General features: G+C 34.4%; 1 protein-coding gene across 1 annotated transcript in view; it reads right to left on the bottom strand.

Moving 5' to 3' along the window:
• Nucleotides 1-13451, bottom strand: part of LOC124923854 — a 40215-nt gene extending 26764 nt beyond the window's left edge. Inside the window, exons 1-13 of the mRNA XM_047463830.1 lie at nucleotides 12384-13451; nucleotides 11131-11275; nucleotides 9986-10264; nucleotides 9729-9896; nucleotides 9341-9556; nucleotides 8132-8226; nucleotides 7366-7540; nucleotides 6198-6613; nucleotides 5602-5725; nucleotides 3884-3979; nucleotides 2582-2653; nucleotides 1460-1597; nucleotides 860-1013 (exon numbers count right to left, since the gene is read on the bottom strand). Coding sequence (XP_047319786.1) covers nucleotides 860-1013; nucleotides 1460-1597; nucleotides 2582-2653; nucleotides 3884-3979; nucleotides 5602-5725; nucleotides 6198-6613; nucleotides 7366-7540; nucleotides 8132-8226; nucleotides 9341-9556; nucleotides 9729-9896; nucleotides 9986-10264; nucleotides 11131-11275; nucleotides 12384-13276 — 2971 coding nt within the window. The 5' untranslated portion in view covers nucleotides 13277-13451. The remainder of the gene's footprint in view (nucleotides 1-859; nucleotides 1014-1459; nucleotides 1598-2581; nucleotides 2654-3883; nucleotides 3980-5601; nucleotides 5726-6197; nucleotides 6614-7365; nucleotides 7541-8131; nucleotides 8227-9340; nucleotides 9557-9728; nucleotides 9897-9985; nucleotides 10265-11130; nucleotides 11276-12383) is intronic.
• Between the last annotated feature and the right edge of the window lie 226 nt (nucleotides 13452-13677).

Below are 13677 nucleotides of genomic sequence, written 5' to 3'. Positions count from 1 at the left end.
AGAAAACGGTGGTCTTGGAATTAGGGACCTTATGAATTTCAACAAGACCCTACTGACCCGCAAGATTGTGTACTTTTCACTGTAATTTTTATTTTAAAATGACTCTTTACTCTAATCTTATGTATCTTCTTCAGTCATTATTTTGCGGACACATTTATCATTTCATTTGTCAGATGAATTTAGAGCCGATAGCTAGAAAATGTTATGGTATCATCTCATTTGGGCCAAACCAGAACAAACTATGAATGCTAATGTATCATCTTGTTGAGACATTAGGCAGGCATCCGCCCTTTGCCATCATGGTTGAAGACCTGTTCATGATGAATATTTATGATTGATTCCAAATCAATGTTCGAGATGTTCACCAACTTCGGTTTGAGTAAGACTGTTAGAAGTAAATAAAATAATATTTTTTAAGACTTCATTACATTATATGAATCTGATTGGATTACGATTTCTTATGTTTATCTTAATGTAGCCTATAACTTCAGCAGGTCCTAATGTTTAGCACAATGTAGTCTATAAATAGAGGCATTAAATTCTCATTGTAATCAAATTTCTTGTCAATAATATATTTATTGTGCTACCATAAATACAACAATTTCAATGATCCTATCCGCTGTATCAAGTTCTAGAGTAGGTATAAAGCACATTTTGCCAAAAAAAATAAAGCATGCTTTGACATAATAATTTAACAAGAATTAAATCATGTAAATGCCTTAGGAGGTTACAAGAACCCAATAAAAAACAATGAACCAACAGAAAAGCTTAACTCAATAATTTAAAGAATTTAGCAAGAAAGCATCAAATAACTATTCCAACCCTAAATTCAAAAGTAAAAAGAAGAAATGATAACTACCAGTTAGAAATTGCCTCTTCCCCTTGTGAGCATCTTCAATCATTTGTTGTAGTATACCAAGTGCTCGCTCCCTATGTACTTGTCGATACAGGTCCTTTGGCAAATAAGTTAGAAATCCCCCAGATAAAATGCTTTGAAGTGGCGGAGATTTATCCTAAGGAGCATAAAATTTTCTAGTAATGTATATTGCATATAACATAAAGTAATACAGTTTATAAACAAAGCTGAACTAACATTCCATAGCATAGCACTGGAGAAGAGGATTACTTGGAAATAGTGACAATTAGTTAATTTAATACTTGGCATATTCATAATAGACAGTGATGTGAGTACAAGAATATGGAGATATAACATGTACCAAGGAAATAGCCCCCCAAATTTGGTCAAATGTACAAATAAGCTCTTCAACTTTAAAAATGTACAAAATAGCTCTAAATGTTGTAAAAACATACAAATATACACATTGTTAAATAACATTCAGATGGCAGGATGGTGTTGAAATTGAAATGTTATAGCAATTCGTCTACAGATCGACACTATAATGACTGAAAGATGGTCATACAACCAACCAACACTGAAAAAAGAAGCATGATAAATCACCTGTTCAGCCAATTCATGTAAAGTTTTGAGAATTCGCATTGTCACAGAAATAGTCACATGTTGAAGTATTTGATCCCAGTAAGATGGGCCTAGTTTTGGAGGAGCACCAGGATATATTTGTGACAGCATAACCTGAGCCTGCAAAGACAAAAACATGTTTACAGTATATATGCTCCATAATTAGTTGTTTTGTGTGAATAAGACTAACATACATCAACAGTTATAGACAAGGTTTAAAATGTGTTGTTGAAGTTTGAAGAATGATCGATTGATTTTATTGATGTAAGAAGTGCTCCCAAAAATTTTGCAAGGAAAAGAGTAGTATGTTACTGGTATTTGTAGAAATTTGAAGAGAAATTTAATGAACTAGTACAATGGGAGGAACGGAAGAATATTTCAAGATAAAAGCTACGGTATTGGAAGAATCAAAGGCTTTATGCTTCAGGCTTTTGCCTCTATTCGGAAAAGTGGGTTTTGTATTAGATCTTATTGACATCCAACCGTGTTTGTTCTTGTTTTCCCTGTTTTTTGGTTTTTCCCTTCCCCTTCACCTATTTGTTTTGCTTGAATGCTTCTTGCGTTCTTTTTTCTTTGTTCAAATGAAAAGTTGACATTTTTCAAAATGAAACTATTACAATGGAGGCTAGTTTATAGGCAATAGAGAAAAAAAAAGACTAAATAAATAAAGAACAACCTCCAAGATAGGCAAAAATAAGCATTTTGTTAGGAAGACACAACTCCAACTTTTGAAGTAGATGTCTTTATAGTGAGCCAGCTTTAAATTTCAACAGCATTTGTCAAATACGCTTAGATTCAAATACCAAACCCCGTCCCAATGTGTTAGGAGTATATCCGCATCTCTAGGAAAATTCAAATACCAAACCCTGTACCTAGTGTGAAAGTAGCTATCACAGATGGGGCTAGTCAACTTCTCTGATTCAGAGCTTACTTTAAGCAACAAAAAAGTGAACCTATTGAACACATGTCCAATTAAACTCCTTATCCATTATACAACAGACCCTTGGTATCATTTACAATCCCTATAAAAAAAGTATATGGAAGAAAAGTACACAGACTAAGATTGAACCGTGTAATGACCTCAGCAATAAAGTGAACATTTACCTGATTTAGAAGTTTCAGGCACACAGTAGTCGATTTTGCTGAAGTTGCAGCAACGTCAATGCATAAAAGAATCTGATAAAAAAAATTCAGGCATATCAACCATGAAGGTCAGAAGAACAATTGAAAATATTATAGTTTAATCTTAATCCTGAAGTCAAATATGTGATATTCATATGGTAAAATGGAAGTCACGTGTTTATTGTCCAAACTTTAAATGTTTCAAATCTTGGGAAGACTGCCTAATATGCTTAACTTGAATGTTTTTGATACCCTCCAAGCCTACTTATATTAATTTCACTTAGTTATGTACTTATTTAATCTTAAGTCCACAGGACACTTTTCTTTATCCGGAGCTAAACTAAACTGGAACTTGGCAACTTGCATTCAATATGTGAGAAGATGAGAAAGTAGGACTTATTTCAAGACAATGCAAGCTTTTATAAAACTAAGAAGAAGAAAAATAGAGAGTGAAAGAGATGCTTTTTTCATAAAAAGTAAGTTTTCAGCTTGGAATGCTTTCACAGGTTTGTTTTAAGCCCCCTTTGATTCTGTTAATTTATCTACATTTTGTATTAATCTAGTGTTTTATACATTTAGCTAAATCAAACATTATCTAGTCAGACTAGTCTCTAATTTCTAATTTGTGTTGCAAGCATAAGCACTTGTGATGGCAGAATCTAGTCCACAATCATCAATGTTGGAATGCATGTATGAATGTTACAGTTGAATTTGTACACCAGAGACGTTTCTTTTTGCTAAAACTAAAAGTTGATTCACAGACAGACAATGAGAAATCCCAAGCTCTCTTCAGCCAAAAAAAAAAAATGGGCAAGCAATATGGAAGGAATCTGAGATTGGAAACAGTAAGAGTAGTTATGAAGGATAAATGGTTGATGAGACTATGATAGGCAGTGGTTAAATGGCCTATTTAGAGTTGCATAGTGAAATTTATTTTGAACAGTCTATTTGGAGTAATTTTGTCTTCTATAAAACCACTGGAACATATTATATTTTACAGGAGCAATATGCTTTGAGGTTTCAAGAGGTGAGACACCCCAAAACCACTGGATGACTTAATAAATTACTGGTGGGACAAATATATATATATATATATATATATATATATATATATATATATTAAATTACATTGGATCCCATGTTTGTCATTTTTAGCTTGGTACATGACATCTATAATATTCTATCCTATTTAATTCATGCATTTCTAGTATAACCAAAAATGATCCAGTCAGCATCACCACCACTACTTAAGGAATAAAAGAAAAATGAAATGTAAAGACTTACAGCACCCAAAGGACCTAGCTGTGAGCGCAAGGAAGAAATATCTAATTCTTGGACAGAAGAATTATCATCAACTGCTCTTGTGACAACGTCCTCCTCCTTGTTACAATTACCAACACAGCATTAGTCAAGTCCAAGCAAAATAAAATTAATAAACAATTGCAATGGGAAAATGAAAAGGCTTGCTAAGATGACAAATATTTAAGCTCAAAAGCAAAACTTATCAACAAATCAAAAAATAAAATATGATACGATTGTAAAATCCCATAGGAAGCAATAAACAATTAAGATTCATTATAAAAGAAAATAAGCAATAGAGGAAGACATTTTGTGAAAGATCCAAATCCTCGAGCTAAATGTTTCATATTTTGGTCCAATTAAGACAAATTTACTGGAAAACTCGGATATGCAAAAAAAAAATATACCAGGAACTACAAGTTTTCTGAGGATACAATACAGGATTGATTTCCAAGAGCATACTGAATTCTGATCGGCATTACCAATTGCACAAAAGTCAACTAATGTCTAAGAAGTCAATTGTGCATTTTGGAACAAATACAAAATGCAATTACATGTAGATGTAAAATTGCAATAGTAGAATATTCATTTCATTATAAACCTTAGCATAAAATATATGCAGAGATAATCTTAGAACGCAATTCCAGAACTTACTTAATTGGTCTGCTATCATTCTGCCTTGTACAAGGCTTACCACATGTATAACACTAAATCATTATGGTAATGAATAAGGTTAGTGTTACCTAATGCCCTAGGGTTGAATAGCAGTTTGTAGAGGATAGTGGTGGTTATAAATAAAATAGTATAAATAGATTAGTAGTGATTATGTTATAGTTATGAAAAGAATTAGTTGAATACTCTCATTAGAGTTGTTATCTCTGTCTCATCCCAATTGTACTCTCTCTAGCATATAGGGTTCTATATTTTATCATCTCATCATCTAATCATGTTAGTATAGTTGTTAATGATGTTAAAATGAGTACTATCACTAATCATGTTAAGGAAAACTCAATTAAGACTATCATTATATTAGATTTTATCAATAAGATATATTAAAAGTAGCAGTTAATTATAACGTTCAGATATTTAATTATGATGAAGATAAATTAATTTATGGAAATAATCCACAAAGATTATAACTACAATAATGAATAATAAAACTTGTCTCAAACAATCATAAAGAAGAATATCATGTCTAATAATTCATTAGGATAGATAATTGTTAATTGGAAAATAGCATGACAATTTACACATAATTTGCAGAGAGACGCTTCTGGGAGATCAAACGGAGCTCGATTATACTAACCCTTTTGCTTTTATATATCCTTATATCGCTAGACAAATATCAAGTGATAAATTGTGTATTGTAACCCCTTTGAACCTTCAACCAAAAAACACTATTTAAATCTTTTTATACTTAGCTTATATCCCAATATTCTTATGCCCCTCACCATATGATACCTAATAGCACATGAATCGAAATCAATATATACCAGATATACAAAGACAAGGATAAAGCACATATGACACTTTAGAAGAAAAAATTGTTTACTTTGGAAAACAAAGACAAGTGCAACCATCACTCTTTTTCTCTTCCCTTTTTCCCTTGACATTTTAGCATATTTTACAGGCTCATAAGTCCAAGAATTGCAATAACCCTAGAAATAGTTGATATGATATAATGCAACTGCTTTGGAACATACAGAAATTCTTTTGAAGGCACTGTCTACCCATTCAGTTAATTCAAGGGCTGCTCGGTCTTCCGGAGGTAAGCCAAAACGAAGTACAGCCTCTTCTCCAATGTCATACTCTGCCCTTTGCATGCAACTGCAAATCAAACAAGCACCATAAAGTTTCCATTGAACATATAAGTCCTTCCTTTGGATTTTGAAAAGAAGTTAAGAAACAAAAGTTGCCCATATAGAGTGTAGAAGAATTTGATACATTCCAAACATGATTTAGGATTCATCTTCATTTTTCTTAAGATTAATTAGTACAGTGTATAGGGTCTTATCCTGCCTATTGATATAGTTTGTTGCATCTCTTTTGTTGTAGGGTGCACTTCTTTTGTAAGTGCCGCTAAACTTCATTGGTTTATTTTAACATGGGCACATTCCCAACCCCCCTTTAAAAATTATCATAGCAACAAGAGGTGAATGGGAAGCTATAGGACCTGGTTATGTATTTTCATTTGCATTGGGATCCAAGATTTATGATGACACAGGAACCTTAAGTATTCATAAACCATGAAAAGAAAATATCAAATTTCAAATTTTGAGCAAAGAGTACTTGAGCTCACACGTTAAGTAGCTGGGAGGGAGCTGCTCGTAAGATAGCCAATGCTTCTTTCCATCTCCATTGGTGTTCAGATAATGGCAAAAGGCGCTGCAAAATTGACAAACGCCACCTCCAATCTTCAATAAAGCTTCTAGCCTTAGATACTCTCCATTCCATTACTTGGATCCCGTCAGATGGGATAGGGCCAGGATTCTGTTGTTCAAATACACTAAGTGGTAAATTCTGGTGCAATATATCAAGCAGCAAACGTATGAAAGACACAGCCATCTTGTTTCCTCCTCCACTACTTGCACCATCAGTTTCCTCCCCGGTAGAATCTTTGGACAATTCTGGATGGCTAATAAGTGCACAATGAGAAAAGGTAGGAAAAAGATCATCCATATGCAATAGCGAGATGACAACATTCAACATCAACACCTGCAAATAATACAGATCATATCCACAAGAAATTTAGACATTACTGATTCCAAAATGAAAAACTCGTAAATGAACATAAAATTAACACATTTATTGTAGTGAATTAATTATTTCAGGATTTGGTAATTTTCTGCATGATCCAATGATCTCAATATGTCTTCTTCTTTTTTTCTAAATGTCAACATTTAATTTAAAAGAATGCAAGGAGTGTTCAAACATCACAGAGTATGGAGGTGGATGGGTAGGGGAAAATCAAAAACCATAAAACAAAAAGAGAGGTTAGATGCCAATATGTCTTTTGCACTTAGGAATAAGGCCTTGTTCGGATTGGGGTTATGAAAAGTGGGTTATTTGGGTAACAAGACTTAAAGGGTATTAATATATAATGAGGTGGGTATCCCAGCCTCTCTGAGGTCTTGGGTTCAAGCCCGTCAGGCGGCAAGTTCTGCGCTTGGTTAAGTGTGTTGGCGGGCTATGTGTTTAACTAGTTGTTCTTTTTTTTTTTTATAATGACAAAATAATTATTTTAGAAAACAAATAGCCCACTATTTTGGTTGATAATGTGATTGATGAGGGAATGGATGAAAAGATGATGGGTTATTTGAGATTATTCAAATAACCTCAAATAACCCAATCCAAACAAGCCCAAGAAAAAGACCCAACTTCATTTTCAAAGAGATGTTTATAGCTTATTACTGTGAGACACATTGCACCGAGGAGAGAAGAAGATGAAAAAACAAGTGCAAAATAACCTTGCGAGGGAGGGTAATAATAGCTTCCAGATGGTTTCCTAGACTCTTCAGATGCTGCAATGCTTTTTTACTACCATACCCCATTTCATCAATCATACTCTTCTCCATAGATCCCAAAGCAAGGACAGCATATTCAAGTGCATAACGCATGTGAATTAGTTCAATATCCTGCATCCTACAAAACGAAGTTTATGGGGTTATAAGTTACTGTATCCGTTGGATAATGACCAAGGATTGGGAAAACTAAATGCTAAGAGAAAAAAAAAGTAAGAAAGGAGAGTTAAGTTCTTTTACTTTTCCCTGGTATTAGAATTGCATCCTAATACATTTCTCTATTAACATGGTTCTTCTAAGATTTCAAAACAGAATTAAACTCAACACAAAACTACATGAAAGAAACAGCAGCCAATTTAGGCCAATATTCAGCATTCTATTCCATGTTTGTGAACTTAAAATTTACATCATCAAAAATTGTGATAGATAACTAAAAGGTAGCAGAATGAAAGATAAACATATTAGATTTCCTTTTTTCAGCTTTCCTTAGTGCAATGGTACAAATCCAAACCTCCAACTTTGCATGTGACTCTTTCAACGTAACATAGATGATCTGATGAGGAATGAAAAGAAATAGCAACTACAGTCATCTTTAGTAAGTACTTCCCATCCCAGATAACAACCACAATGGAAGAGGAATAATACCCACTTCTATAGCAAAATGAACTGAAGTATTCTTAAAATTTTCTGAGGAAAGGAAAACCAGTATTACCTCCACCATGCAGCCATCTTGGAATTAATTGGTTGCATGCTAATCAGTTCAATTGCGTCTTTAAATTTTATGTTTGGAACTACATCAAATAAAACCTGCAAAATAAGAATAAAACAGAGGAAATGAGTACAAAGAGGTCAAATGAATATAAACAAACCCTGGTATTATTTGTGTTTAATGTTGAAGGAAAGATGAAAAAATGTTCATTTGTATGACCAAATATTATCTTCAAAGTATAAATATCATTAATCTCATAGTATATCCAGGCATTTTCCAAGACATGTAATCTCATAGTAGCTAAGAGATATCTTATATAATAAACAAAATAGACTGACAGAAATTTATTTCATTTAATATGCTACTCCTTTAATATATCAATTTCAACTTCCTTTCCCAACTTCCCTTTATGAAAAGTTCATAACTTGCATATATATTACAAGTCAAGAAATGTAAGTTGTCACAAAGCGACATAATACACAGACTGCTACCAAAAAAGAGACTGGAGGAAGAAACTGGGCCTAGAGAGAAAAGAAAGAAAAAATAAATCACCTCAAACATTAGGTCTAAACGATCTCCAAAGATGCAAAAGTAGAACAAAGCTTCCTCAAAAACATACAAATGCGAGATATTCGTCGTCATGAAGCCATAACACTTAAGCACACAAAATCTATTAATCATGCTTGCAAATCTTCATCATACACCTAATACTTTCTCCCAAATTCTTTATTAGAAGCAACCTCTCCAATTCAATGAGATTATATAGTTATATATTATATCCCTCTATAGGTTCAGCATCTATAGGTCCAATCATGGAGAGATATACCAAGGCAAGTTTTACATTGACATAACTAATACAAGGACAGTTGCTTGAAGCCTCAGGTTCAAATCCCTGTAGAGCCCCCATTCAGTGTTATTTGCTTCCAAGAGTTTACATAGATTCAGAGTAAGGAGGGAAAACAATAAGATAGATATTTGCTGAATTTTCAGTATATTGGTAGGAATGAAAACTTACAATTACCTACACTTTGTACATGAAAGAATAATGGGAATAGTGGGTGGTTACCAATAACATGATTGTGATTGTGTTGGTAATTGTGACAAAATACTATTTTCCAAACAGGCTCAATTATAAACTTCAGAATTGATGAAAATAGTGTCTAACTAGTAAGTTCTAACATCAGTTTTAGAAACATGCAATCGCATTCATACCCGTAGGGGGCTTTGAACAGATAATCTTTCCAGCACAAAATTCTCAACAAATGGATCCATGTCAGCATCCTCACTTGAGAACCCAATTGATTCTTTGCGATACATTAGCAAAGAAGATTTTAAGGACCAGTCTAGACCAGAATTGACATGGGCGACAAAAGATGCAAGATCCAGCTGATAGCATAAATAATCACAAAGATGTTCAATGCAGGAGACCTGTCAAAGTCATCAAAAGAAATATATTAGTTCTTCAGCGTACAAGCTAGGAAAATAATAAAGTTTAAACAATTAAGCACTAGAACTTTTAGATAAAGTGACCTTATGCATACAAGGATGGCAGACTAGAAACAACTATTTGAAACAAAATTTTGGAAACTGAAATATTTACCTCATCCTGTTGATTTCCATATAAAGAAGACACTTCCAGCTGTAAGACCTGTGACTTGCTTGTCCAAAGAAGTTGCATTAGCTGCCTCCTAGCAGATGTTTTCCCAGACAATACATCCCAACCCAAGGCAGCAACCAGAGGTTGAAGCCGTGGAAAGAGCGAAAGAACCTAGAAAAAGAAAGAAAGACTTCAGATGAATATAAGCACTTTATTTTTAATAAATGTGATGTTGATGTAAGCATGTAATGGACACATACAATGCTAGCGTCTTGAAGTTGTCCTTTCTTAATAGCAGAGAGAGCAGTGTCCATGACACTATCTAGTATATGCACTCCAGAAACCCTGGCATAATGGTACATTTCTCTTGTGCAATAAGAAACTGCCTCTTTCAACAGGGCAGTTATGTCAACTGAATCTCTCCCATGCTCCATGTTTGTAGCAAGACTTAGAAGACGTGCGAGTGGAGGAGGAATTTGCTCATTATCTGCTGCTCTATGCATGTTAATCTCTTCAGAAAGCACATCATCCTGGATATCCTGCAAGAATTCATTTCATTAAACTAAGCTCTTCACTTACCAAAGAAAGGCAACCTGCATTTCCAGAGTATTAAACATGGCAAGTTGGAAGAAGAAATTACTCCATATGGTTGTAAACAGAAGAAAGTCCTTTCTTTCTTCTGAAACAATGCCCTTTTCTTTAGATGAGAGCATAGAACCTAAATTAAGGAAGTGATTTTCTATCAAAAACAAAAATGGACCACTGACATTTCTTTCCATATACATAAAGAAGTTATTTGCTAACTGTTACTATCATTATTTCCAGAAATAAAGGATTTCTTATGGTGAGAGTGACAAATAAGCGAGCATGTTCATAGGGAAGGCAATGTTTGTGCAGATCCCATAACTGAACTGACAATTGCAAAAAAATCTCCATATATATTAGGCAGAGGAAACAGTAATTTAGGTTGTGGATGCAATTCACCAAGATCTTTAAGTTATGGGTCATCTGTCGATATTTGAACCCTTGATCTCTAATATGGTAATGAGATCCCTAATCACTGACCAAGTTTTAGTAGGCTCCCCTGTGTTTTCTCATTAAAAAAGTGAAGTTCTAGGCTTAGTCCTTAACTTCAATCAATATATTCCAATTCATCTTCCTTTCAATAGCATACTACCTTCACAACAAGCTTTCTCAACAGCTTACCTTTAAGCGTAGTTAAAGAGTTTCACAATTTTTTTATTTTTCTTGAAGCAGATATTTTCATAATTTAGTATAACATACAAAATGTGGTTTAATAGTTCTCCTTAGCAACCGATCAAAAAGTTTTACTCATAATTTAAACTATAAAGACACACAAAAAAATAGAAACAATGCAACTTAACTTGAAAGGAAAGAATAATACCTGGATCATTTGAACAAGAAGTGAGCAGTTTGATGAAATAGCTTCTCCATAAATAAACAATAACTTCTCTCTCATTGCAATCCAGGTATCTCCATATTCAGCCTTTCTCAGCACTATTCTCTTCACGATATCACGCAAGACCGTGCTATCAGACATTAGAAGAATGTTAAGAGGTGTAGAACAAAGAAATAAAACTCCCATACAAGAGGTAACATAAAAACATTGCATCCATTATGTTCTCTTCAGACCCACTGATATGACTTAAAAGAGGAAAATTTAAGCAGGAAAAATTAAGAGTTCTTAACATCTGATATGTTCTGCTACTGGAGTTCATCTAAGGTTCAACTATTATTCTCAAAATCAGCATACTTGACCCTATTCATATTGCGGGGTTATGTTCTGCTAGTGGAGTTCATCTAAGGTTCAACTATTATTCTCAAAATCAGCATTCTCGACCCTATTCGGATTGAAGGGTTTTTCTCCAGTGATTGGGTTGCTAGTACCAAAAAATCGGGTTTGCTATAACATAATAATGGGTCAAACGTAAACCATAAATGTAAATCTGACAACAGATTCCAGCTATAATTTAACCCTGGAATAGAAAGAAAGATGACAATGTTCTTGTTTGGTGAAGTAATGAAATATAATTAATAAGAAGGGAAGATTGTAACCTAATCACAATGTACGCACACTCAAAGATGAAATTAGTGGTCAGATATAAAATCTCAGAATTCCCAAGAGCCTGGCTGAAAATTAGCATTTAGTTGAAGAAATCCAAAAGGTTAATTTGAAGGGAGATTCACCAGCAATGTAGATCACGCTCTAGTTGCTTGTGTCCTTTGCAAGCATGTAGCAAAAGGAAAATATACAATTTGTTAACACTTCCAGGATAAAAGAGCGATGATCCTTAATAGAAAGATTCGTTCCTCAGCTGTTGTAAATCAATGCAGATAATAAATAATTGATGGTGAAATGATCTACCCAAATGTTTTATCTACCAGTACAAGACGAGAGCATTACTTGAAAACTATCTGATCCAGTTTCTCGTGTTCCATATTTATACTTAATAATTTAGTCTATACCTTATTTTACGAAAGTTCAGTTTTGAGGAAGCATTCATTCAATATCACTAAAGACAACTAAATCTAAAGTTTATCAGTAATAAAACTGAGACAACATAATCAATCAATCCAAAAGTTCAAAGAATTCTTTTATTCAAGCTAAAAGCTGAGTATATGGAAGCCACTCCATACCGGTATTTGGCCTCTTCCACTCCATAGTCCATATGAAGGAACCGGATATGAGACAAGACTTGCTTCTCTTCCTTGTTTTTCAATCCTTCCTTCATGGCATCTAAATGTGCAATCTGAACAGCCTTCTGTATTAGTCTTAGCATTTTAGCTCCGTCAGAGATTGATGGCTTCCTTTCAACTCGTAATGTAATTGCTAATCCTGGATCCTCAGGTTCGACACTCATGACTTGTCTGTGAATATTCCTGCATAAAGCATCAAATATGTCTGCATTCTCCAATACAGCTGATTGCAAACATGTAAGTTCGAACTCCTCCAAAACGACCTCATATGAAGACTCCCTACCTACTTCTTCATCAACAGCAACAGATTCAGGACTCAGCCTGCAAGTCGCCAGAGCTGATATCTTATCCAAGACTCTTAATGGCCCTGAAGTATCTTTGTCTAACTCTTTCAACTCCTCGTTTCTAGTTAAAAGTTCAGTTTGCGAGTATTCTTGAGTCAGTTTATCAGCAACCTTCTCAATTCCCTCCAAATCAACAGCGTTATGAAGGCTCTCAGAAACCCTGGAAGTAATCATTTCAACGTATAGCAATAACTCAACGCGCAGACGCAACGTGTGAGGATCGAAACTCCATATAGATGATGGGTCGTCGAACTGGAGGAGCTCGATACATGACAAATACGCGAGTAGAGCGGGAGAAGGGCAAGACTCCGACCAGAGGACACTATCCAATTTTCCGGAATTAGCAACGACATTCTGTAGAATGGCTCGTGCGAGGTTTGGTTGTCTGACGCGGAGAGTGCTAATGATTGCCCGGAAGGACTCAAATTGTGCTAAGATGAGATGATTAGCCGCAACCCGAGAAAGTAACTCCGTATTTGTATCCTCCATGGACAAAGAGTTTAATCGAGAGAAAGATCGCAAATTTGATAAGGGGTCATCGCCAGTGGTGATCGGAACTTCAGTAAAGGGTAGTCGTTGCCGTCAAACAATCAGTAACACCACCCATCACCGTTCATACTGCAGAAGCTTGCGGAGAGAGAGGTCAAAGCTTGATGAAGCCGTGAATTTCCCAAAATTAAATTTTATTTTCTAAAACGAAATTTTGAGGGAAAATTTGATTAAATAATTCTGATAATAGATTTATTTCCAAATTTAGCATAAAACATATAATTTTTGCAAAGTAACATTTTGTCTATGTAAAAAGTCCATTTTGTTCCTAAATAAAAAATGATTCCTTTCCCCTTTCAGTTTATTTGGGACTCGTTCTTTCCCTTTTTTATCCTTTTCCT

Source organism: Impatiens glandulifera, chromosome 2 (assembly GCF_907164915.1).
Source record: "Impatiens glandulifera chromosome 2, dImpGla2.1, whole genome shotgun sequence".
NCBI classification, from domain to species: domain Eukaryota; kingdom Viridiplantae; phylum Streptophyta; class Magnoliopsida; order Ericales; family Balsaminaceae; genus Impatiens; species Impatiens glandulifera.
Note: the sequence above shows the minus strand (reverse complement) of the source record. Positions and strands in the feature narration are given on the sequence as shown.